Source organism: Ambystoma mexicanum, chromosome 3q, assembly GCF_040938575.1.
Source record: "Ambystoma mexicanum isolate Mex_15411 chromosome 3q, UKY_AmexF1_1, whole genome shotgun sequence".
Lineage (NCBI taxonomy): Eukaryota > Metazoa > Chordata > Amphibia > Caudata > Ambystomatidae > Ambystoma > Ambystoma mexicanum.
In genome coordinates, this window is record NC_090926.1 from 404617024 (window position 1) to 404644744 (window position 27721).

The 27721-nt window shown below is 47.0% G+C and overlaps 1 protein-coding gene across 4 annotated transcripts in view; it reads left to right on the forward strand.

Moving 5' to 3' along the window:
- MGAT4B (alpha-1,3-mannosyl-glycoprotein 4-beta-N-acetylglucosaminyltransferase B) overlaps positions 1-27721 on the forward strand; it is a 1380432-nt gene that overhangs the window by 1066634 nt on the left and 286077 nt on the right. For all 4 annotated transcript variants that reach the window (XM_069654102.1, XM_069654101.1, XM_069654099.1 and 1 more), the window contains one exon: positions 20823-20901. In XM_069654102.1, the coding sequence (XP_069510203.1) occupies positions 20823-20901 (79 nt within the window). The remainder of the gene's footprint in view (positions 1-20822; positions 20902-27721) is intronic.

Below are 27721 nucleotides of genomic sequence, written 5' to 3' on the forward strand. Positions count from 1 at the left end.
TCCTGCACTGGTCCATCGCCAGGAACTGGATCCAAAAGTGATGGCCGTGTCCTGGCCACCTGGATGACAGATCCCCAGAACCTAGAGGGTGAGACACCTTCATGTTTCTCACAGAGGACAAGACAACGATCTTACTAGGCTTTGTGTCATTCAGATCGTGCAAGTGTGAGAACTAGAAGTGCAAGGGGAAAGAGGGGGGAGTGCAAGGGAGAGAGGGTAGAGGAAAACAGGTTAGCAATGCTCTCTGAGTAAGTGTAGCCAGGGCAGCAAAGCTCTGGGTAGTGCAAGGAGAACAAGGGACTCTAGGGTTACAGTTACTGCCCCTAAGTGCGTGGTAGGCCCGGAGGCAGTGTAAGAGTGACTGGTCAAGAAAGAGCCTGGTACCCAGTAAGACTCTGAGGTTAGCTAAGCAACCTGTCGGTACAGCAAACGGGTAGGTCAGATAGGTCATCAGGGGAGGGAGAGAGAGAATGCAGAGAAGAGGAAAGTTTTGAGCTTGTATCTGGAACTTCAGGTGGTCCGGCTCAAGTTTGAGAGGGCAGGTAGGCCATTCCGGAGGGAGGAACTGCAGAGGAGAGAGATCGACCCCTTCACCCCCCCCCCCCCCCACTCTCTGCTGCCTGGAGAAGCATCTAACCCTTAGAGAGGTGGAAGTAGCTGAGCGAAGGGCTCCAGAAGGAAGGTATTTTGGAAGGGGGCGTTGAATGCAGTGCGGGCCCCGAAACCCCAGAAAGCCTTGTGGACAATGCAAAGGGTCTTGAACTTGATCCTTGCAGCCACCATGAGCAAGTGGAGAGATTTCAGGGCTGGAGAGATACAGTCCCAGGGCTTGAGGCCAAGGATAAATCTCACAGTCCTGTTCTGGATTAGTTGCAGAGGGTGGAGAGTAGAGAAAGGCAGATTGAGAAAGAGGCTGTTGCAGTATCCACCCTAGAGAGAACCAGGGCTCTATATAAAGTGAGCTTCTGGGGGAAAGAGAGAAAGGGAAGAGTCTCTTTGAGGAGGTGCAGCTGGTAGTGGGACTTCTTGGCGATGTCCGAGATGTGAAGAGAGTGGAGTTGAAGAGGACACAAAGGGTTTTTGCCTCGCAGGAAGGCGAAGGAAGAGGGCCCAAGGCAGGTGGCCAGAGTGAAGGAGGGAAAACAGGGGTCCCAATGAGAAGGATCTCCGTTTTACTGGCATTAAGGCAGAGATTGTTAGAGGCACACCAATCCTGAATCGCGGATAGACAGTCAAGAATGAGTGAGAGACCAGAGTAGCCTGAGTGGAGCCTGAAGGAAAGCAGAGTGTCATCTGCATAACAATAAAAGTTGGAGGAGAAGGTAGAGATCAGGTGGGCCAAAGGTGCCAAGTACAGGTTGAAAAACCAGGGTGAGAGGAAAGTGCCCTGGAGAACGCCACAGGTCGAGAGAAAGGGACTAAGTTGGACCTGGGAGGGGCGGTTTAAGAGGAAGGTGGTCAGCCACTACAGGGCCTGATCTGTGATGCCCAGGTTCTCACGGAGTCGATTGATAAGGATGGCGTGGCTTACCGTATCTAAAGCAGAGGAAAGATCCACAAGAATGAGGGCAGAAGGAATGCTGGAATTAAGGTTAGAGAGCAGATCTTCGCGTGTGTTCAGGAGAGCAGTTTCTGTGCCTATGTCAGCTCTGAAGCCAGACTGATGGTCACAGAGACAACCAACCTATTCAGTGTGGAGAGTAAGCTGGGAGATGGCCAGCTTTTCCAAGAGTTTGCCCAGGAAAGGGGTGATGGAGCTGGGCAATAGTTTGCCATACAGATAGGATATGCAGACGGCTTCTCGAGGAGTGGGTGCACAAGGAAGGGCTAGAGGGGAAAGTTCCAGTGGCAAGAGTGATTGCAGAAATTGGCCAAGCCTGGAGCAAGAGTGTCATTATGGTCCTTGATGGCTCTGGAGGAGCAGGGGAGCACCTGTTTGGACAACACTTTCATAGATCAGACTTGTCTAGAATCCTCGTTTGGTGTTGTCAGGGAGAAAGAGGAGAAAGGAGGAGAGGGAGAGATATTCAAAGGGGGCCGAGAGAGGGCGAGTAAAAGGAGTTGGAGGACAGGATGTCCAGAGTTTTAGCAGGGAAGTGATGGGCCAGAGCCATACAGAGGGCCTAGGAGGGAACAGGAGAGGTAGAGACTGCAACACGTTTGGCCAGTTCCTTGCAGATTTTAAAGAGTTCAGCCTTGTTGTTCGAGGCAGCAGTGACGCGGGCTTGAATGTGTGCGCTCTTCTTCTTGGACACGAAAGGGAGTCTGCATTGCCTTTGGAGCAGGCGGCAGACCGTTTTGTCAGAGAATGCACCCGAAGCCCTCCACTTCCTCTCAGCCACCCTGCACTTGCGTTTCCGGACGGCGAGGTTTGAATCATACCAAGAGTTGCACTTGGAGGTAGGATTCAGCCGGATTCTCATGACCGGGGCAAGGATGTCCAGGGTGTTCGAAATAGAAAGATGCAGATTGGAAAGGGCTGTGTCGGGGTGTGAGTCGGCTGCAGGAGTAGGAGGAACGGAGAAAGTAGAGGCAAAGACATCCACTGACACATGCTTCATGAACCGAATGACCGAGAAGGTAGGCAGCAGTGCTGGGGGGGGCGGGGCTTTGCCTGAGTGATATAGTTTCAGATGAGAGGGGAGTAGAAAGTGGCCAGTCCAAGAGAGAGGAGTGGTGAGAGGGTTAGCGAGGGGGATGTCTGAGGTGATGAGAACATCCAAAGTATGTTGCGCAGAGTGGGTCAGGCCAGAGGGCTGAATGGAAAGAGAGAGAGTGCTTCAAAGGTTGCATAAAAGCCCAGAGGAGGGATATGAAGCATCCAGGTGGATGTTCAGATCTCTGAGAAGGAGAAGTTGGGAAGTAGAGGCAAGCAGGAGAGGTCAGCCCATTCAGAGAGGAAGAGGGCGACCTGGCCAGGTGACCTGTGCATGGTGGCCACAGTTTGAGGCCAGGAGAGATGGAGGGCTTGCAGACCATGCATTCAAAGGAGGAGTAGGTCTGCGTAGGGATGACACAAGCTGGGACCCACTCTGGAAAGATCAGGGCTATTCCACCTACAGGACAGTTGGTTCTGGGTTCGGTGAGAAGGATCTTGTAGCCCACAGGGAGTGGAGTGTCAAACCTTGTAACAGAACTGGCTGCAAACCACGTCTCTATGAGAGCAAGGATATCTAGGTTGAGTTCTTCGAGGAGGTGACAGATGTCAGAGGAGTGTTTGACTGCAGAAAGAGAGTTGAGAGTAGCGACGTGGAGCAAGTTGCCACATTTGAAAGACTTCCGTGGAGGGGCTACAGGCTTGGGGTACACCCTGTGGAGTTGGTAGAGGGGCCAGAGGATGGGCAGAGGGGGGAGTTTTGTGCCAGAGAGGTGGCTGCAGGAGTAGCAGGAGAAGGGAGGAAGTTGATAAGACATGGAAAACGCCTACCAAAAAGGAGGAGATTAGCCTGAGGGGCCTGAACCAAGACGGTGCCGTTCAGATGGACATTAATGAAGGTCTTGGAGGATTGGAAGTTGGGCCAAGAGGACCTCCCAGCTAGTGCCACTGTTAATGGGAGAGGAGGAGAGAGAGAACAGAGACCATATGAAGGGTCCATTGATCTGGAGAGGGGACGACAAAGAGGATGTCAGTGAGAGTCTGTTTGGAGGAAGCACTTGTGTGTAGGTATCAGCGATAGGGAGGCTGGGTTGGAGACCAGGATGTCCCTCTTGAGCGTCTTCCTTCCAGACTTAGTGAGAGGAATAGGATAAGAGATAGAGTAGCAGTTAAGAAGATGGGAGCAAGAGAGAGCACCATAGTGGTGCGAAGGCGGTAGGTGGAGGAGAAGGGGGCGAGAGAAGAGAGAGACGCACAGCCCTGTGGTCCACAACTCAGAAGGCGGACGAGGATAGGGCCGGGGTCACAACAAAGGAAGACACAGGAGGGCATCAAGTAACTCACAACAGTGAACAGTGCACCTTCTGTGGGGAAAGGGGGATCTAGGTGGGAGCCTAGAGAGAACCGGCAACAATGGCACAGTTACCGGAATGCGAAAAACCCAGATTCGACTTTCCCAGAAGGGGGGAAAAAAGGCACGTTTTTGAGCACAGCATAATACAACACACCCAAATTAGACTTAGCTGATCGGTCGCAGCATGTCGATGGCTTCAGGCTACGTCCTACCATGGCGGACACCGGCAGACACGCTGGAGCTGTCCTTAGCCCCTGTCCTTGGCCGAGGGGGTTGCTATGGCGGGGGGGTGCCTTGGGTGGCTGATTTGAAGGGCCCACCAACCAATGGGAGCGCGGTGGGAGGGATGGGGGAGGGCCATCAAACAATGAAGCAACCGGGACAAAGTGAGGGGTGAGCGGACACACGCGCACTATGGCGCAAGAGTAAAACTTTTACATAAGCACAACTTACTGTGCCAAAGAGCACCTGTCCTCACCCCAGCACCGGAGAAGTTGACGTTGGTGTTGTCTGATGATGGTGCTGATGGCTTGTGGGGACAGAGGAAGAGAACGCATGTCAGCACATACTTACCTGTTGTCTGAGCAGTGGTTCGGGCCCTGGGTCCTCCTGGTCCAAACAGGCCTGCTTCAGACACACGGGGGAGAGACGCACTTGATCTAAGAGTTAAAAGCAGAAAGGAAGAGGCAGGGCTAAGAAGGTTGGTGGTGCTTAGGCCAGGTGACCTAGATCCACTTGCACCTGCTCACCAACTACCAAGAGGAAAGAAGAAAGCGCTTTAATCAACGTTTTTTTAATTGAATTTCCTCCAGAAGTAGAGCCAGTAAAGGGTTCTGAGTAAATGGCATTCCTTTGTAGTGGTTAAGGGAACACAGCAGTGATTATCTATCACGATCTCCAGTTCACTAAATTAATATACCCTCTTTTGGGCTCAATGATGCAGTGTAATAGTTTGTATTGTATTTGTTGAAAAGCACAGCTACTTAGAAACCTAAGAAAATAAAGAAGGGGAAACAGTGTTTTTGTATTGTCCTGATGAAGGCTCGACTATAATAAAATAGGCTCCTTACTATTCTGTTAGGGAGACCGTATTGATCTTTGGGCCGAAAACACAGCAGTGTTGACTTTCATTTTGTTTCAAACATTGTACATGATGACATTTGATATCAGAAGTATGTTGGCGGATGCAAGAGCAGTATAAGAGTAGAGCATGCTCTGATGCAAATGCTGCAGTACAACTTTAAAAACAACTGTTTGATATATGTAACACAATAGGTGCTTCAGATGTACAACAATTGAGCAGAACAAGCTGTAAAGACCACATACGTTTACAATGCTATATAATGAGTAAGATACCCAGTTGTGTCTTTGTAAAACTGGGAGTGAGGCAGTGAACTCACCTACTAACCCCCACATTTCAGGTTGCAATATTTGTATGTTTTTATGTCTTTGTGCTGTCTAACAAGAGGAGAATGAGACTAGACTCAGTATTGGTTTTATTATGTTTGGTTCTTATCAAAAGCTATATTTTTCTAACAAAGGTGGGGTCTAATTGTTTGGCTGTGATGCAATCACGGAGGGTGTTTTGAATCTTTCATTGTGCGATCAAGGATGCCCAAACAGTTTAAGCTTCACAGTACTCCCATAGTAGTACGTAGTTTTCGCTTATTAGTAAACCTCCAACAAGTTAGTACTCTTCCACAATCATGACCCGTTCCGGTTCTGGCTCTTGGATGCATGAGGCCTTCTCTTTCTTCCTACCAGTTGCTGTGAAATGTTCCTTTCCTCCGTAGTTTGCCCCCTTTTCATTTATGGTGGAGCATGTCCATAAGTTATCAGTGTCTCAAGGTTCCCATATCGGGTGCACTTCATATTTCCTAGTTCTGCCGCTGTCAAGTGTTTCTACCTGGAGTCTCTCTTCTCCCTGGTGTCTGGCTTCTTTTTAAAAAAAAATGTTATTCAATTACGTGTGGACCCTCACTATCGGCATCCATTTTTTCAAAACCGCTTTGGCACAGAAGTCTATGCTTTCCACTTTATTGGTTATGGATGTAGTCTCTTCTAATGTAGGATTGCCGCACGTTCAATGTCCTCCTTGCACAATATTATTATTTTTGTGTGACACTTTGGTGCCTTATTGACACGTCTGTCTGGCCTTACTCCCGAATGTGGCAGAGCTCACAGATAACCGTTCCCCTCCAGCTTGCTTCTTTGCATGCAAGTTGTCTATTCATGGCTGCATATGTTTGGGGGCGGGTGGAAGTTATTTAGCTGCTTCACTGCCACGTTGTTTTATTTCTCCTTCTGCACCACTCACAAGTTTTATCTCTTGGTACTTTCTTTACCCCACTGGTCGCAGTGCATTTTATATTAGTGACTTCTTTATCCCCAGGTCAAATCTTTATGGTCAATTGCAGTCAGATATTTCTTCCAATATTCCTTCAGTGTGGCAATGGGGTATCTGACTCGCCAGTTGTTGGAGGGAGGAACTCAGGAGCATGTGCTTAAAATTATGCATCATAATCTTGTATGAATGGCTGTTAGCTTGAGGTGTAAATTGTGTTGTGCCGCCCACGATGACTTGTTGACAAATGAAATAAAAAAATTAAATGGAGCCTGCACTGGGTTCCACACTTTATAATGCTGGTGAAGAATTGATGGTTAAACTCTGTTATGCCCAATACTCCTAATCTTCCACAACAGGTGATAGGTGAAGTAGAACACACTTATTTGTCTTTAACACTAATGGACCAATCTCAGAATTAGTCCTCTGGGAAAAAGGTACCACCACCATACGCTGCACACATGATATTCACAGTAGAATGCTTCTCAGTCAGGAGTATAGCTGGCATTACAGTGGTTCATCCGCCATCGATGTGGTGCAGACAGACAAGGGCCTTTATTTGATATTGTTACACAGCTTCAGAACCAGCAGGTTTACTGCGCCCTAGCACACTTTGACGCTGTAATCTCTGTTGGGCTCACTCAGAGAAGAGTTAAGTCCACACTAGTGTTTCTGGCCCTGTTTGCACTGGTGCAATGTCCACACCCACTGCATTTACCAAATTTGAAAGACTATGCATGGAAGCTGTGGCAGGTGGCTTCCGCTCCCCAACAGGGCCAATATATTCAATATGTTACTGCCAGACAACCAAGGCTTGATTTATTATTATTTTTTTTTTTACTGTTGCGGCATGATGTTGTGTGAGGCAGGCATGGTATCGAGAGATGACACAGACAACAGATGTAACAGTTTTGAAAACCTTTATTAAAAATGTCAGGATCGACGTAACGCCTTACTTGCCCTATATCTATGTTGGGGAGTGCCCTACCTAAAGAAACTAAGGAATGTCTATGTCCAGAAGTCCAAACCAAAAGTCTGTCTGTGTCAAAACCTATGCTTGCCCTCACGGCTATTACCTAAAAGTAGTGCAGGGATATTCTAACTCAAAATAGTGTCCAAATTAAAGTCTGGAGCAATCTCTAGCTTCCTTCCCCAAGTTCAGGCTACAGTTCCAAAGACAATGCTCTCAAAAAGAGCTCTGGGCTCTTTCCCCAAGCTGTAGATAGTGGCTCACCAAAACAAAGTTCTAAAAGAGCTCGGGATTCCCTTCCCCAAGCTTTAAGCTTGGATTCACAACACAATGTTCAGAAAAGCCTCTGGGTTCTTCCCCCAAGACGCAGGTGCTGGTACACAACAAACAAAGTCCCAAAAGACAATGCTCCCAAGAAGCTTAGAACTTCCTTCCCCGAGCTTACAGTCTTGCTTCACCAATAATCTCAGTGTTCAGTAGGAGCTTAGGTTTCTCTTTCCCCAAGCGTGTTGCACTGATTCAAAACCATTATTCTGCTCTTTCTGATTTCTCGGCTGCTTGTACAATTCCTTTTCATCTTGTTGGGGCTTCCAGGTCTAGGAGCAGTCATGCCTCCCTTAAAAAGTGATTGGAAATAACCATTTCCAAGACCCGCAGGTGCGCCAGGAAGTCGGCAGTGGGTTTGAGGTGTGGCACCCCAGTGGAGACTTGGCCTCAGGCAATGCCTCCAGAGGGCAGGGTGAATGCTGGGCAGAGGCCAAGATGAAAGGTATGAAATGCGGGCAGCTGCTTCCTTACATTCCTGGCCTACAGATTTGCGAGCTCTCTCCCGCAAGTGCTAATATACAATGCAATCATAATCATAGAGCAAAGCAAGCTTTGGAGGCTAACTACAATGCATGGTATTGAAGCAGATGTACCGACTGGATTGAACTATAGACCACTATTTTACGTAAACATCTAGTTAGCTTTGTGGAATTATGTAAGGTAAAATATTGTAGTTTACGTCCATCTCACTTTCAGGGTAGCTGTTATAAAGCAACATGGTGAAAAGATAGGATGACACAGAGCTTGTGATCAGCTCATGGGGTGAGCATGAGTTGCACAGATGGATGCAAACGGCAGGTCACAGAACTAGATATGCCATCAAAAGCATTTGGCTGTGTGATCAAGTACGTTTTCAAAAGTGTTCCCTCGTCAATATAATGCACCTTTGCCAACAAAATGAAATCTAGTTGACACTGACATTTTGATACACTAACCTAAACTTTACTGAAAAACGGTAACAATGCAGTGTTGTACAGTAGCAATACTGTACTGCACTGTAGTGTACTATATTAGCAAGGTGAAGTGAGGACAACATCAAAGACCAAAAATCTCCATCCTAGTACCCGCTCTGTCCTGAAGCAGGTGCATGATTATTTATTTATTTATTTATTTATTTTTATTTATTTGCATTTATAAAGCGCACAGAACTGCCCTGGGGCATCGTGGCGCTGTTACAGCAGACTTAGTCATGAACACAAGCATAGGAATGTGTTTACAGATGTAACCGAGTTACATAGTACATTTCACATTGGTAATAAACATTGAGCTTAAAGGTTATGCTATGCTGTGGATACAATGCAAGCATGAGAGTGAATGTGTGTTAGTAGTGTACCATTCAGATATCTAAATGAATCAATTGCAGAAACCCAAGTTTGTTTAGCTCTATAGATTCAGATACTTCAGCTGGAGAATTAGACTGGATGCACAGAAGCAAAAGAGCTTGATGTATACATGAAGAGACTCTAACCTCGCACAGAGCTATATTTCTGGAGCTTGTGGATCTGCTTAGATCACATCCTCTGCATAGTCCGACATCTAGTGGAAGTCGCAGAGTATTACAAGATTTGTTTTCGAAACTCAAACGGACGTCGACAGGGCGTGTTTAATAATACTAACCCTAGTGTGACATGTACTGTACCCATGGTCCTTCATGCGTCGAGGTCCCTCAGATTGGTTTTTTCTGCCATCGAAGTCGATCGTAAATGCAGAGGTCTCTTCCAGGCTGATGCCTATTGATTAGCTAAAGTTGTACTTATAGAGTTTCTTTCCTTTCTTTGTTGTTTGCCTTGCCACATGACTTTTTGACTGCTCGACGCCTCCTGACGACTGCTTGACTGCTCCTGACAAACACCCTCATCATCGATGACTGACCGATCGACCAGACGCGGCCTTCACAGGCCTCGGCCCATTACAGTAGGAAGATAGGGGGAGGTTCTTCATACTGACCTCTTTAGAGAATGCTTATTCCATCATCCCCTTTTTTCTCGCCCATCTGCCCTTTTTAAATACAATGGACAAAACCCCATTTAAATTTTTCCCCTCCTGCCCCCGAAAATTCTCGTGGAAGGACACGCATTGAGTGTGCAATCGCTGTCTTCGAGGGATCACGCCGAAAAGGTTTGTAAATCCTGTAGGCTTTTACAGCCTAAGACCCTAAACGATCGGCAGACCAAGCGCTGAGCTGCTCACCCTATGCAGCCCAAGGCCAGTATCGGGGTCATGAGTGATGCTGAGGGCGACGGGGATCCATCGGAACCCAAGGTGCATGCCCCCGACTCCAAGAAGTAGGCCGGCGGCTCTTTGATGGAGAAGACACCCGGCGGCCAAGGCACACACACAAACGCACTAAAGACGGCCGACCCTTGACGGTACCGTCGGGCGTTGAGGCCCATGTGGTGTCCAGGGATAAAGCCTCAGATTCTTCACTGTCCTCTGGGCCATCGCGCATGCTTTCGTCTCACAACAGTTCCCCAAAGCCGAAGGATAAACTCGGTTCGGGCACCGCACATAAAAAGGCCCTCCTTTTGCATGCCGAAAAACAGGTGGCGAAAGGCGTTTCAGCATTCCCTAATAAAACACTGAAAATGCAGCAACTAATTAAGAAACATGTCGGTACTTCTCTGCCTAAGGCGAGGTCGCTGAAAAAGTCAAAGCCCTTGGCCGCAAAAGACACTTTCCACCCCCTTAGAAACACTCTTTGGGGCCATGCGCCACAAGGGTGCCACTCCCTCCAAGGCCACCCCAGTAAAGGATGTCGCTCCCTCCCAGGCCAAAAGGTCACGTCTTGAGCCACAGCCTAGCACCTCCACTCTAGGCACTTGGGCCTTGATGTTCCAAGACACTTTTCAGACATAGCAAGACCCCTCTCAGAACTCCTATTATGATGACCAAGCAGACCCAGGGTTTCAGGGGGACCTCTATAGCCAAGACCAAGACCAGTTTTATGACGACAACATTTACGTTATTCAGTCGCCAGACCACCAGGACCAGCCGGTAGCAGATTTGCCTACTGACAGTCAACTCCGGTACAATGAACTGCTACTGAAGGCGGCACAGTATTTTAATATCGACACTCAGGAGGCAAAGGTCGACAGGGACTTCGTGGAGGATATTCTAGGGGACAAAGAGTCTGCCACCCAGTTTATACCACTCCTGCAGTCTGTCCAAAGACCGATCCAACCATCTCTACTGGCACCTAATGTCAAGAGGGCTGTCAATCCTAGAATAGAGAAGTTATTCAGACCCACGCCCACAGACCCCCTGTATATTAGGGGTCAGCTCAAACCAGATTCCCTGGTGGTCACCACCACCAGAAAAAGGGCAGGCACTCCCCTAGCATTGGCAGAAGCCCTGCCATACAAGGAGAACAAAAAGATATATACCTTCGGGAGAAAGGTCGCCTCTTCTGCAGTGTACCTGACCAGAATCGCCAACAGTACGTTGTTAGCTAGTTGTGGCTGCCATAAATGAGATGATCAGGAGCGCCAAATAGAAGCCGTCCCAGAGCCACTAAATGCTCAATTACTCAAGACTATATCCGAAGGCAGGCAGATCTCAAACTCCATCTTAAATAATAGCCTTGATGTGGCAGATAATGCAGGACGAATCATAGCGGAGGGGAATGCTCATCAAGCGCCATGCTTGGCTCAGTCAGGGTTCAAGCTAGAGACTCAAGCAACTTTCTTAAACATGCCAGTGTATCCAAATTTGTTATTCGGTAAGGCTGTAGAAGATGCCCTCAAGAGTGCCAAGGAGGAGTACGACACTCAAGTTTCTTGGACAGTTGACAAATAAACCCTATTCCCAACTGGGCTCCCCAAACACTGAGATTTCGGTGCCAGGGTGCGCAACGCTGCGCAGGCTACTCTCAGGGGGGACAGACCTCGTCTTGGGGCCAGTCACAAGGACAAGGTTCCTCGTCCAATTTTTAAAGAGGAAGTAAAAGGGGCAGAGGAAGGGGAAGAACCTCACCTGGGAGAGGCTCAACCCCTCCCAAACAATGGCACGCCGTTTCAGGTTGCCTTCCATGCCAATCCAGTAGAAGGCCGAATTTCTCACTTCACCCACAGCAGAGGAACAAAAGATACTGATGGAGAAAATAAAGGCGCTGCTCAAGGACGCCATAGAGGTTGTCCCGACAAACGGGGTAAACAAGGGTATTTATTCAATGTACTTCCTTGTGCCAAGCAACGACCTTACCATGCGCCCAGTATTGGATCCACGCCCTGCGAACAGATATGTCAAACCCCAAACGTTTTGTATGACCACGCTCCAAGAAGTGATTCCACTCCTAAAACAGGGAGACTACATGGGGATGTTGGACATGAAAGATGCATACTTTCATATTTCAATGCACCCTGGGCACAGAAGCTACTTGCATTTCAGGATGGCCGGAGTACACTACCGTATTCAAAGTACTCCCATTCGGCATCGCCTCAGCACCAAGAGTATTCACAAAGGAGCTCGCAGTAGTGGCAGCTCACCTGCGCAGAAAGTCCATCCCAGTTTACCTTTATCTGGACGACTGGCTAATCACCGGGTAAACTCCTCAGATTTGCAAATCAAATACGCAAAAGACAATAATAAAACTCTTCAATCTGGGTTTCTCCATCAGCGAGAATAAATAGCCCCCAGCCAAATAAAACAATTTTTAGGGGCTATCTTAAACACAAGAGGAGCTGGTGTTCCCCTCAAACGAGAGAGTACAGAACATGCTGTTGCAGGTACATCACTACAAGGTCGGTTGCCAGATAACTGTATGCAAAGCAATGCGCTTGCTCGGGATGATTGTTTTATGCATTCACTTGGTTCCACACATGCACCTGCGCATGCGTCCATTGCAGGAATGGTTAGCGAAACAGTGGTCTCAGACAAGCGGACAGTGGGACGATCTAGTGGTTGTTTCGCTTACCCTGGTTCAGGCTCTTTGCTGGTGGTCCAAGGACAACCTATTAAAAGGAAAACCTTTTCGCGTTCCACCAGCACAAGCTATCCTACCTACAGACTCCTCACTCACCGGATGGGGGCGGCCCACTTCCTCACCACACAGCCCACAGTCAGTGCACACACGCTACTGCCCAAAGACATATCAACTTCGTAGAACTCTTGGCAGTCCTCAAGGCTCTTCAAGCCTTTCAGCAACATCTCAAGGGTCAAACGGTGCATGTCTTCACAGACCGCACCACTGCCATGTAATATCTAAACAAGCAAGGAGGCACACACTCTCAAGGTCTGTCCAAGCTATCCCAAAAAATATGGAAGTGGACACTTAAGCGGAACATGTTCCTAACATCTCTACATGTTCCTGGGGAACTCAATTCTCTGGCAGACACTCTAAGCAGACACCCTATATCAGAATAACACGAGTGGCAACTTGACCGAGATATCGTAGACAGAATAATACAACTATGGGGTCACCCCCCAATAGACTTGGTTGCCACAGACCTAAACGCACAATGCCCAGACTTCGCATCCAGGTTTCCCCTACCAGGGTCCAAGTGGGAACGCCCTGTGGATGAACTGGTCAGGGAAATTTGCTTGCGCTTCACCCCCTCCGCCCTCCAACACCACTTCTGAGCAAGATAGTGCACAAGATGCATCAGGAACAGGTAATTCTAATCCTGGTTGTTCCTACGTGGGAGAGACAGCCTTGGCTTCCACATCTGCTCAAACTAGCGATGTGCGATCCAATCAAGCTCCTGTGCCCATAAAACATGTTGACACAACACAAAGGGGCATCCCTCCACCCACAATCAATGAACTTGGCAGCTTGGCTCCTGTAGTCATATTTGGCCACTTAAATCTTCCACAGAGGTGTATGGTTATCCTTAAAGAGGCATAAAAACCCAACACCAGGCACTGCTATTTTACTAAGTGGAAGAGATTTGTGATATGGTGCACATCACAATCCCTAAACCCGATAGAATGTTCTCCAGCTAACATTCTACACTGTATGTTTTACCTACTAAGCTCCGGCCTAGTATTTAATTCCATAAAGGTGCATCTGTCTGGCCTGTCTGCTTACACCATCTCACAGAACAAGGTGTCCTTGTTGAAAGTCTCTGACATTAACGCATTCATGGAAGAGGGAAAGAGGCTATAACCCCCAATTTCGAACCCTCCTCTGGGTTGGGATCTCAGTGTTGTGCTCTCCAAGCTCATGGGTCCACCCTTTGAGCCTATGCACAAGGCCAACCTAAAACCTCTTACTTACATGACTGCATTCCTAGTAGCCATCACCTCCATAAAACCAGTCTGTGAGCTACAGGCTTTGTCCGTACAAGACCCCTTTTTCATCATACACAAGGACGAGGTTGTCCTCCGAACATATCCAAGTTCCATGGTGTCAATCCATATCACTTTCTACCTTCTTTCAAAATCCATCAAACTCCGCAGAAAGAAGCCTACATACACTTGATGTATGGAGGGCGGTCTTGTACTTTGTGAACAGAACGAAAGCTCTAAGGAAAACAGACCAACTCTTGGTTTCCATAGCGCCTGGTAGAGAGGGCGATCACATATCAAAGAACGCCATCTACACATGGATAGTCAAATGCATACAGCTCTGCTGTTCCCTATCCAAGAAAGTCTTACCTTTCTCCCCTAGGGCACACTCTACCAGTGGTACAGGTGCTACCTTAGCTTTCATTGCAAACGTCCCTCTAGACGCCATATGCAAGGCTGCTACATGGAGTTGCATCCATAGGTTAATTACTGCATTACTGCATTGACACACACTCTAAAGCAGATTCACAGGTGGGAGAAGCAGTACTAAAACATCTCTTTGCCGCTGTACCTTCTAACTTCCCACCTCCTACTCAATATACTGCTCGCTAATCTATGCAGAGCATGTGATCTAAGCAGATCCACAAGCTCCAGAAGGGATACATTACTCACTGTAATCCTATTTCTGGTACTTGTATCTGCTTAGATTCACATGCGCCCACCCTTCCTCCCCTACTGGAGTAGAAGGCGCATAGATGTTGTCTGGGTTATCGCGGTTTCTGCTTTATCACATCTGTACTCGCGCTACACTTCATGCAACCTTATGTCAGAAACAATCATTCGAAGGGATTGTGTCCTCCGACGTATTTCTCATCTTAGATATCTCCTTCCAGCTCTGCTGGCCTCGGAAAATGTTTTCTCTCTAGAGGGCGCTGCGCGTCGACGTCCTCCGAGTCGATGTCCCTCGACAGCCGCCGTATCGACGTCATCCTGCCTATAAAGGCTGCGCGCAGCGTCCGTTGCTCAGTTCCGTTTTTCCGCGCTTACTTAGTGCCTCGGAATACCGTTGCTCAGTTCTTAGTCAGATTAATCCTATTTACCTCGAGTCATTCGATCCGTACTCGATGGCTTCCTCGTCGGAACCGACAACTCCTCGATCCGGCTTCAAAAAATGCCGAGATTGTGGGAAAAAGATGTCGTTGACTGACCCTCACAGAGTTTGTCTGTGGTGTTTGGGAGCTGAACACCATTGTTCGGAATGCGAGGACTGTATGTCCATAACAGCTAAGGCCCTGAAGGAGCGTAGGGGGAAGCTGGAGAAAGGTAAGACTTTTAAAGCTTCTTCTTCGTCGACGAAGTCGGGACACTCGTCTCCTCGTCACCATTCGCGCTCCAGGTCTCGGAGTGGGTTCCATCACTCGAGATCGAAGCACTCGAAGAGGAGACGTCGAAGATCCCCTTCTCCGTCTTCCTCTTCCTCTGTTTCGCCAAAAAGAATCCCTTGCCCCACGAAACATAGTTCCCGGGCTGAATGGGAGGAATTCCGCAAAAATATGATGAGCGTCTTCGAGAAAGCGGCCTTGACCCCCTCGAAGACTGCCGAGAGCGATGCTCTGGTCGAATGAACCGAAGGTCAAAAACACCGCGAGTCGCAGTACCCGGCGAAGGAAACCTCTCGAGCGCGTCTCGAACCCTCGAGTAGGACTATGACCTCCAAACCTTCCTCGAAGGTTCCGTCGACGAGGGTTCCGTCGACGCCGAGGTCGGTGTCTTCGACGCCGTTGTCGAAGGGACCTTCGACACACGGGTCTGTCGACTCGACGCCAGCTTCGACGCCAAGAAAAGTCACGGTTACGACACACCCAGTGACTATCCCCAGGTCCTCGACGTCGATGGCTTCGAGATTGTCGAGTAGAATTCCAATTCTGTCGAGGTCTTCGAAGCCTCCGCCTTTGTTTTCGACGCCACGTTCGAAGCCTTCGACGTCGGCGTCGACGACATCGACGTTTTCGAGGCCGATAATGACAAGTTCGGCACCCTCTGCCTTGGAAATGGGATTTACTCCCTTTATGAGTTCAGAACAATTGAGAACTATGTCCTCAATTTTGGAAGAGGGTGAATTGTCTGAACAGGAAGACACATTTGAGTTGCAGGGACCTGTAACCCCAATTAGAGAGGAATTTTCCTCTGAAGAACGCAGGTTAAAGGATCTTCATGATTCCTTACATGAGGCAAGTGGGTTAGACACTTCCCCTGAGGTGGAGTTTGCTAGGCCAGACCCGGGGGAGCATGCTGAAACCCCCTATAGAGCCTTAATGGCCAGGATCACAGAGTTCATGGGATGGTCTGCACCTTCACAATCTTTCCAACAAGATGACCTCACGGATATTCTTGACAAAGGCCCACAGGAGGATCCTGTGGTGCCTTTTCATAAAGCTCTTCAGAGGAAGATCATGACAAACTGGGAAACCCCAGATGTCGTACCAGCAGTAAATAAAAAACTGTCTACAAAGTACAGGGTATCTTCTACAGACCCGGAGTTTTTGTCTAAACACCCATCCCCAGAAAGTCTGGTGGTACAGGCAGCATCCTCTACCGATGTCAAGACGGCTTATCCTACCGTCCCACAGGACAGGGACGATAAAAAATATGATGCTATGGCAAAGAAAGTCTTTTCAACATGTAGCATGGCGTTAAAATCTGTTAATGCTACTTGCACCCTTGCTAGGTTCAGCCATACACTTTGGGAGTGTGCTTCTACAGCGGCTGACTGCATCCCGGAGGGAGAAGAAAGGGATGCGTTCCTGAATATTATACAGGACGGTAAAGACGCTATGTGCGAATCCCTCCAGACGGGCATTGATTCGGCTGACAGTATCAGCAGAGCAATGGCGGCAAGTACATCAACCAGGAGATTCGCTTGGTTGAGAAAGTCTGGTTTTGCCCCAGATGTGCAAGCCAGGCTCTTGAACATGCCATTCGATGGCTCTTCTTTGTTCGGGAAAAAGGCGGATGACAGTTTAGAGAAACTGCAAACTTCAAAAGCAGCAGCAAAATCCCTAGGAGCTGCAATCCGTCAGACTCCCTTTCGTCCCACAGGAACCTCTGCGAGGGGCAAGTCCTTTCACTTCTACTCCGCATTCGGAAGAGGTAGAGGATGACCGGCTCAAAGGGGACAAAGAAGATCTACCCGAGGTGGACGGGGTAGATATTCAAAAGCCGCAGCAACAGCAGGTGCCTCTTTACCATCGGCATCTGCATCAGCCGCCCCAAAACCACTCTGAGGACTTCCCTCACAGGACACCTGTAGGAGGCAGGTTGACTCAACATCTGGCGGTATGGCAGGCTATCACGTCAGATGCTTGGACATTGGAAACAGTTGCCCAAGGTTACTGCCTGCCTTTCCTACGTATACCTCAGAGTCATCCACCGGGGATCAGCTCTCAGAAAGCTCCAGATCCGCTCCTCTTGCAGGAAATTTTGGACCTGCTAGAGAAAGGTGCCATAGAACCGGTACCTGTAGCGGAGAGGAACAAGGGCTGGTACTCCCCTTACTTTCTCATTCCAAAGAAAGACGGAGGACTGAGACCCATCTTGGACTTGCGAGAATTGAACAAATTCCTCAGAAAAGACAAATTCAAGATGGTCACTCTTTCTCAGATCCTCCAGGCCCTTCAGTTCCAGGACTGGTTGGTATCTCTGGACCTTCAGGACGCTTATTTCCATGTGCCTATCCATCTCAAACACAGGAAATACCTGAGGTTCGCAATTGGCAACTCTGACTATCAATTTCGAGTGCTGCCATTTGGGCTGACCTCCGCCCGAGGGTCTTCACCAAGTTAATGTCGGTAGTGGCTGCAAGTCTAAGGAGGGAAGGGATTCATGTCTACCCCTACCTGGACGATTGGTTGATCAGGGCTGTTTCTTCGGAACAAGCTCAGATCCAGCTAAATCACGTGTGCCACTCCCTTCACAGACTGGGCTTCTCCCTCAATTTAAAGAAGTCACAAATGATACCATCCCAGAGACTTCAGTTCATAGGAGCGATCCTGGACACTTCCCTGGGAAAAGCCTCGCCACCAGAAGTGAGGGCTCAAGATATTCTACAGATGGTTACCAAGTTCCAACATGCCCAACGTCTCCCAGCCTTCGACTTTTTGAGGTTGCTAGGCCTCATGGCATCCTGCATTTTCCTAGTGCCAGAGGCTCGCCTGAGAATGAGATCCCTCCAGTGGGCACTGAGGACTCAGTGGTCACAATTCTCAGGGAGAATGACAGATCTTCTTCAGGTTCCCGGCAGGGTGGCTCGAGACCTTCAGTGGTGGGCCTGTCAGGAGAACATTCTGAAAGGAGAACAGTTTTGGCAACCCTGGCCGGAGATAACAGTAGTCACGGATGCCTCACTCACGGGGTGGGGAGCCCACGCCAACGACTTGACCATCAGCGGTCGTTGGTCTCCATCGGAGTCCAGACTACATATCAACCTGTTAGAGCTGAGAGCCATCAGACTTGCGCTGAAGGCGTTCCTGCCAGCTGTACAAGGGGAGAACGTCCTGATAATGACGGACAACACGGTGGCCATGCATTACCTCAACAAAAGAGGAGGCGTAGGATCACTACCCCTGCGCAGAGAGGCGATGCAGCTCTGGTTTTGGGCAATCCAAGAAGGAATCTCTCTATCGGCAGTTCACCTTGCCGGAGAGAAGAACTTGACAGCGGACACTCTGAGCAGGCAGAACACAGTCTCCCACGAGTGGGAGCTAGCTCAGGAAGTCCTTCAAGAGATCTTCGCCATTTGGGGAACCCCTCAGGTAGATCTGTTCGCCACCAGCCTAAACAGGAAATGCGACCTGTTCTGCTCAAGGGAATTTCCCCCGAGAGGAGCTCTGGGAGACGCGTTCATAGTGGACTGGGAGTTTCCGCTTCTGTACGCGTTCCCACCGGTCCCTGTCATTCCTCAAATGATCAGGAGGTTGAGAAGATTCCGGAGAACCATGATCCTAATTGCCCCGGATTGGGCCAGGAGAACGTGGTACCCGGACCTTCTAGACTTGTCCATCTGCCCTCCAATTCGACTTCCACTCAGAGAGAACCTACTCTCACAGAAGGGAGGTCAGGTTCTCCATCCAGACATCAAAACCCTCAACCATCACGCTTGGCTTCTGAAAGGCTGAGGTACAAGGATTGGGACCTCCCTGATGATGTTATGGAGGTGTTGCTTTCGGCAAGGAGGCCAGCAACAAAGTCTTTATACCGCTGCCGTTGGAACAGATTTTGCAGCTGGTGTAGAGAACAGAATATCAACCCTTTTTCATGTGGTACACCAATGGTTTTGTCCTTCCTACTATATTTGGCAAATTCAGGCCTTCAAGTTGGCACCATTAAGGGCTATCTCGCAGCGCTATCCATCTTTAAGCGTACTGCGGAAGAACCATCCTATTTCAAATTACCCTTGGTAATACAGTTTCTAAAGGGGTTAACCAATGTTTATCCCCCAAGACCATTCCAAGTTCCCCTATGGGATTTAAACTTAGTACTAACTTTCCTGATGGGCACACCTTTCGAACCTCTCCATTCTTGTTCGTTAAGATTCCTTACTCTTAAAACTGTTTTATTAATAGCACTTACATCTGCTAGAAGGGTGAGCGAATTACAAGCTCTTTCTTGTAAACCTCCTCACACAATATTTCACAAAGACAAAGTTGTCCTGCAAGTGAAGCCTAATTTCCTCCCAAAGGTGGTTTCTGAATTCCATATCACTCAGAAGATTACTCTACCATCTTTCTATCCTCCTCCTCACCCGGGGAAAGAGGAAGAGAGGTTACACAGGCTAGACCCTAGGAGGGCTTTAAGTTTTTACATCAGTAGACTAGCCAGGATAAGACAGGCAGACCAGCTGTTTGTAGGTTACGCAGGTCACAAGCTGGGGTTACCAATAACTAAGCAGACCATTTCCAGATGGATCATTCTAGCCATTCTGGAATGTTATAAACTGGCAGGGAAACAGCCCCCTCAAAACCTTAGGGCTCATTCGACCAGAGGTATTGCAGCTTCATCGGCCCTCAAGAGGCGTGCCGGTTAAAGACATCTGTGCGGCCGCTACATGGTCGTCTGTCCATACCTTTACACGTTTTTACAATTTGGACTCCTCCTCCAGTCAAGAGACTAGGTTTGGAAGGGCTGTACTGCATTCTATTCATCAATAGAAGATGGCGTGAAGTCAGTACTCCCTCCTCCGATAATAGAATACTGCTATGGGAGCCTATCTAAGATGAGGAATACGTCGGAGGACACAATCCCTTCGAAGAACAAGTTACTTCTTACCTTGTAACGTTCTTTCGACGGGATGTTCCTCCGACGTATTCCTCATCGACCCTCCCATCCATCCCCGCAGTTCTACTTCCCTTGTTGTTGCAGCTTACGCTCCTTCAGGGTGATTAGTTAGTCCAGAAAGTATTATTGTGGGCTACAAAACGGAACTGAGCAACGGACGCTGCGCGCGGCCTTTATAGGCAGGATGACGTCGACGTCGATACGGCGGCTGTCGAGGGACATCGACTCGGAGGACGTCGACGCGCAGCGCCCTCTAGAGAGAAAAAAATTTCCGAGGCCAGCAGAGCTGGAAGGAGATATCTAAGATGAGGAATACGTCGGAGGAACATCCCATCGAATGAACGTTACAAGGTAAGAAGTAACTTGTTCATCTGAGGGAACTTGACGCGTGAAGGACCATGGGTACAGTACACGTCACGCTAGGGAAGTATTATTAAACGCGCCCTGTCGATGACCGTTTTTGAGTTTCGAAAACAAATTTTGGAATACTCGGTCGACTTCCACTAAATGTCGGACTATGCAGAGCACGCGATGTTAGGCAGATACAAGCACCAAGAATAGATTACGGTGAGTAATGTATCCCATCTGTCTAGATTTTATATCATTTATTTGTAATGACGTTCCTGATTAACTTTCACATCATTTGGATGTGCTCTTCTCTTTGTCCTTGTAGGTACTTCTTCCGCAGCGGCAATATTGAACACCCGGAAGACAAGCTTTTTAACACCACAGTGGAGGTCATGCCTTTTGATGTAAGTCTGAGAATGGGTAACGGGATGACAAGCTCTAATGTTGTAATAACAATACTCGTCTGAGTGAATGCCAGGTTTCATTATAATAATTACAAATGAGGCACAGAGAGATGGGCATTAGCCAGCATTTGATTTTTTTATTAACAGACTGGACTATCATCCTTTCGGTGGTTGGGAATTTGTGTGCATCCTTGTGCATATTATTTTGATTAGAGTTCCCATAAATGTTTTGTGCCTTTCTTTGCATGTCCTTTAAAATTGCTTTGCTTGAACTTGTTCCTCTCTTTATAGCAATTGTAGAACATTGTTCCTTTTTGTTGCTGGTCTCCTTGAGATTGAAACCCCTGCAGCCTCAATCCTTCTATTGTGTGATGTACAAACTCCTGCCTCCAGTGACCAGTTTTTACTTTATGCTTCTGCATCATCATATTAAAGAATCAAAAAGCCTATTTTTTTAACATTGATTTGGCAAATGTGTTCAAAGGAAAATTTGTATTGAATACCCTCTTGATTACCGCATTTAAAGCCTGCAATCCCAATCATGACACTAAATTACAGATGTACCTTTTTAGTTGTGATATGAATATGCGCCATAAGAATCTACCCCTTATTCTTAATTTCCCAGTGTTTTAAGGTAAAGACCAAAGAATTCACAGGGAACAACCCGAAAAGGGAATGACATAAGGTTGTTATCATCAAATTGGTGGACTTTATCCACCCGGAGCGGCTTAACTGTGTCCGAATGGTCCTATATACTAGGACCCTGTATGAAGCTTTCTAGCAGCTTCTGATGAATTTAATTGGATGAGCTACGACATGATATCCTTTCTCAAGGATAGTAGACCGACACATAGCAGCGACAAGGTGACCAATATGAAGGATAGAGGGAGCGAGAAATTCGCCCAGCCTAATCTTACTGAACCAGCTGCAGAGGAAGCTGGAGATGGCTGGCCTTGTCCTTGAGAGACTCCATCGCTCAACTAAAGGACATGATGGCTCCTCCTCTTTAACGTGAGTAATGTATCCGCACTTTCCTGGAACTCGAGGGGCCACTCCAACCTGCTCAACTCTTCTGAAATTTGCAAAAAACTAACTCAATATTCGGTGATCTGCTTGCAGGAGACCTGGATGACCGGACTCTCTGCATTGGATGGCTACCAATGTTTCCAGGACCTGGCCCCACAGGGCCCACTGGGTCGTCCGTCTGGGGGATTACTAAGAGTCTTCTGAAAGTTTGTAAATGTAAATTGGTGGCCACGGGCTTCCTGTCAGTGCTTTTGGACATAATATTACTGAAGGAGAAAATCTCTCTATTAATCATCAATATTTACTGGCCCGCAAAATCCAACTTGGAAGATGCCTTACAACTTTTGAATGATCATGTCTCGGACGAAATGTCCTACCACTCTGGCTTGCAAATCATGGTCGTTGGCGACCTAAATGCGGATCTCCTCATCGACTTATATTCAGAACAGGACCCAGATTCCTTTCATCACTCGTCGGTCCATGGCACAGGGAGAGACAATCGAAAATTAAGGCAAGGGCGGCGATGCTTCAGATTCTTCACAGACTGAGGTTTATCCTCGCCCTGTGTTAAAACAAAAAAGGATTGGACCTCCTCAACCTGGTCGAATGGGGTCTACTCATCCACGATAGACTACATATTTGTTTCGCAATTCTTTCTGGATGCGGTCGCAAACTTTGAGACGCTCAAATGAAAATATAGTGACCATAGCATGCTTACGATCTCCATATCCTTAAAGGGACAGTTTCCAGTGGAATCGAGGCTTACTGGAAATGTTGTAATAAATTTGCCTAGAACAAGATTAAAATGGCATGAGGGAAACATCAAGAAAGCCAACAGGCTTTTCCTAAAATGTCTTGACGAAACCACAATTGAGGATAAGCAGGTCTTCTTAGCTCATAACAATTTTCAGAACTTTTCAGAACTACCCTAGAACACACTCTAAGAATCCCAAAAAGGTTTCGGTAAAGGCTGGTAAGCACCAATATATCTATGACGAGAGAGTGAGATTAAAATAATCGTGCCTGCAAAAAGATATCAGGTTGCTCAGGAGGTCCTCTTCTGACTTGGAATATCTCAAAATTAAAATCAAAAAATTGAAACAGAACTACAAACATTGGCTGAGGGGTCACAAATATTTACTTTATCAAACAGACAATGAGGGGATGATATCCGCACTAAGGAATGGCACCTTGCGACAATTTTGGCTTTTAGTAAACAACTTGGAATTACCACAATACACTGCGCAAACAAACACAATTTCTGAACAGGATTGGAAAGGATATTTTGGTCTGATATATAATAAAACAGACTCTGCTAATAACTGGAGCAAGATGCCACTCATCCCATGGCTGTTAAATTTTGGTGTCACAGACAGGGTCCCAGATAAAGCTAGCAAGCTCCTCGAGAGCAGCAGGACCTAATGGTCTTTCGAACGTGGTATTCAAAGCAAATTCGAGTAGCTGGGCAAAAGCTCTATATTTTCTGTTTAAAGACATTGGGCCTCATTCCGAGTATGGCGTTAAGGGATAGCGGCCACCGGTAACGAGACCGGTGGCGGTGATCCCTTACCGCCATACTCCGAGTTCCTTTTGCGCCCTCGCCCTTAACGCCTGCTTTGAGCAGGTGTTAAAGTCGAGGGCGCAAAGGGGCCTCCAAGCCAATAACGGTGACCGTAATGAACGGTCACCGTTATTTGCATCTTCCCCATTCCCATTGAGCCCTATGGGGGCTCATTTGGGAATGGGGAAGGGCCTTGGTGAATGGGGAATTACCGCCCCGCCAACCTTGGAATGGGGCGGTAATTCTGCCATCCACCAAGGCGCTGCCGGTCCGGGTACGGCGTCAACCAAGGCGTTAATAGCGCCATTGGTTAGCACTGTACTCGGAATGAGGCCCATTGTCATAACAAAAACTATTCCAATAACATGGCACCTATCCTACATTATTCCGATCTTTAAAAAAGGGCGCAGGAGTTCGCCCATAAACTACCGCCCAATCGCCATACTTGACACAGATTCGAAGATCTTTGCGGGCCTCGTATTGAAAGAGATTAATCACTGGATGAAGAACAAATCTATTTTAAGCCCTTTGCAATATGGATTTAGAAAAGAGATTGGGACGGAAGTGGGCGGTATGATCTTGACAACTCTGCAAGACAGGACCCAGAAAAGAGACGCCACTCCAGTGTACCTGGCGGCCATGGACTTAAGTATGGCGTTTGGTAGCGTGGACAGAGACATACTTTGGGGAAAATTGAAATCGTTGGATATTCCCGATAATCTTTTATCAATTCTGACCCACCTTCATCTCCACTCCTGAGTCCAGATCAGGTTAAACATGGATGGTCTTCTCTCGAGTCCGATAGAAATTCAGAATGGTCTAAGACAGGGGTGTCTTTTCGTCTCAACGCTTTTTAACATTTATGGATCAGACCTGGGGAACAGCTTAGACAACAGTGCCTTTATTCCTGCAAAAATTGGCGACACCCAAGTGGCATGGATAACCTACACCAATGATTTCCTCTTATTAGACCAGTCCCATAAAGGCCTACAGCATTTGATAACGTCTTTCTATATGTACACAAGTGAAAATAAACTTACCATTAACAGAGCTAAAACCATTATCATGACTTTATCAACAAAAAAAAGTGAAAAGAACATTCCTGGTTTCTAAACAGAGAAAAAATTGTGCGTGCAATCAGCAATGATATACTTGGGTTTCCTGATATTTGACAAACATAACCAATGGAGGTCATTACAACCCCGGCGTTAAGGGTTAACGACGGCGTTAACCCTTAACGCCGGATTCCCACTTTAACGCCTGCTTTTGGCAGGCGTTAAAGTCCATGGCGCTAACCCGCCATGGTGCTAATTACGCCGCTGTAATTTACGGCAGCGTAATTAGCGCCTTCCCCACTCCCATTATGCCCTATGGGGCAAAAATGGGAATGGGGAAGGGAAAATGGGAAATGGGGATTTACCGCCCCACTCACCTTGGAATGGGGCGGTAAATCCGCCATCCACCATGGTGTAAACATAGTTTACACCATGGTGGTAAAGTTGGTGCACTTAGCACCAGGGTTGTAATGACCGCCAATGTCTGTATCGAGAACATCTTATGAAGAAAGCGGGGCCTTTAACAGCACAATTAAAAAAGATAGACAACAAATTTGATAAATTCTTAATCTACCCTTTGCTGCGCTACTTTAAACTAAAAGTGACCCCAAAAATGGTCTATGGGACCGAAATCTTTTCAGAGGATGCCACTAAAGAACTCTCTAAAATAGAGTCCAAAATATTAAAAGGAATTATGTATTGGTTACCAAAATCAATTCCCGTAGAAGTATTATAGTATGAGCTAGGATTGCATACGTGGAATTTCTGGGTGTCATGGCGCAAAGTGTCCCTATACAGAAGATTAATTTGTGACTCAGGTGATAACTTATATAGAATTGTGGCTAAAGGTCGCAAGAGTGGCCAACCAGGACTAGACCACCTGTTAAACTTGGAAGCCTTGTGTGAAGAACTTTTCCAGAAACTGTGGGTGGGACCTTGATCAACAACCCGATGCATGTCAACAAATTGCTACAACGTGCAGATTGGGTCATAACCTCTGTAAGATTGCCGGCTTTAAGCTGCATGGCCATCTAGTCACCCACCAGAAGGCGGCAGACCACTTGGAACCCTATTTGATGAAGTGTCCCAGTCGGGCCATGCGTAATGAGACCATGAGATTCCGCTTTAATGTATGCGCCACGAGTGAAATCTTAGAAATTCACTCTGGTAAAAGTCAGAAAGACGTGAGGCAAGCTGAGTTTCTCTGTAGGTTTTGCCATCATCCTAAAGAAAAAGAAACACTGTCATTTATTAATAGAATGTAAGTCATTAATGACAGAATGAATAGAATATTTCTCCAAATTTGTATAAACTTGACTGAAGGGGTTATATCGAACATGCTATGGTGGGAGATGCTGCATGGTTCTGGGATATCACTTAAGATAGCGGTTGTCTGATTTTTGAAAAATGTCTAACATTTTGTAAACCATCATTGCGTTGTAATCTTGTATCTGTCTTCACTTATTGTGAACAAACATCAACTTGAGGAGATAGCTCTTCAGCTCTACTTTTTAATAACTTAATGTGTTTTTTCTTACTTGTCGTGAAATGCTTGCAATTGTGCTTATTCCCTTTAACTTGGAGGAAAGGAATATCTAATTTCCACTATTATGACGGGCCTAAGTTTGTGATGTTTCGAGGATTTAATGTTAGTGTTTAATTGCTTTTAACTTTTGTAAAGGTTTGTTTACAAACCAAAACAATAAAAAAAAGAAAAAAAGGAACTGTTTGTTTCAAAAATCGTGAATCCATTCCTGTCAATGTTGATGCTAGCTCAGCATCCAAGTCTCCTCCATAATCATTGGCTGTCTCTCTTGGGACATCTGCAAGGGTTATGACGGGTTGCTCATAGTCATTGGGCCTCATTACGAGGTTGGAGGTAGCCTCCATACCGGCATGAAAATCTGGCACCCGCGAATGGACGATAACCGGGGCATTCCGGCCCCGCTGGACCTGTTAATTGCCCTTTCGCGTTCATAACGGTGCCGGTGCTACAGTCTTGCTGCGCTCGCAGGTGCCGTTCATTCAGCCAGGGCAGACCTGGCGGAATGAAAGGCACTGGCGAGCACAACTCAGAGTTTGCCAATCCGTTGTTACCGGACCGGCAACCTCGTAATGAGGCCCATTGTCTTCTGGGAAGTCTGTTTGTTGCATATGACCTGTTAAGAGATTCCTCTGTCTAAACCACCGACAACAACAAAGGCAACACTATAAGCAACCAAAACACTGTTGACAAAGTAAAACAAAAAAGGACCTATTTCACTTTATATATTTGAAGAAACGTCCTATCAGCATGAAGGTGAGGATGATCCTCCTGAAAGGAAACATATTAAATCAATAGGGATCGAATCATGTGCAGGAATGAGTTAAATAAACTTTGGGAGAATCCTTGCTGTTCATTAAAAAGATTTCCTGTCTGCAAAAATACAACATCTAATGTTTTCGTCTCTGCAGAACTAGCAGATTGGGGTAGTAATGTTTTGAAAATTAACCTTTGTCCTGATCATATTTTCTGAGTCTTCTGAACCAGAAGAGGATCATGCACGTAAAACAATTCAATCTAAACATACTCAGTAAGCCTAAGACCTTAGGAACAATGGTGAAAGTGCCAACTGTATAAGAGGTGGATGAGGTCAATGTAGGTAAAGATAGTAAAAGTTTTTGCAAGTGTGTGGTTTCCGAGGAGATGGGCACTAACCCCTTAGAGGCCCCCCAACCCTATGTATTTACTTTGGTGTTTGGTCAGGTGCTTTAGGCAGACAGAATCTGCTTCACCTCATTGTGTTTTCAAGCTTCATAGTAAAGGCATTGGATCTTTTTGGCCCATTTCCCCAGTGCAATTAGGCAACGCTTTTTTGTTAGAGAAGGGAACCAGCTAAAATGGCTGTTAAAGGTCAATGTTTATACTAAATAGGGGTTGTTCTTTTTATTTTTTATTTGTGGATTTAATCGTGGTTTCTATTTTTACAAACTGAGTGCGATTTTTGTGATGTCTTATTCTTTGTTTTCAGACAACTTTGTCCTCTCCGTGTGAGATTTGATCTTTGGCCTTTCCGTCCAAATCCAGGCTGTGCAGAAATTTTGCTGTTGCTGTAGTCAAAGATGTGGAATCGCCGCTCATCATCTGGTTCCACCAGACTTCTTCGTTTGATGTCAGGTGTTTTAGTCTGTGTGGTTG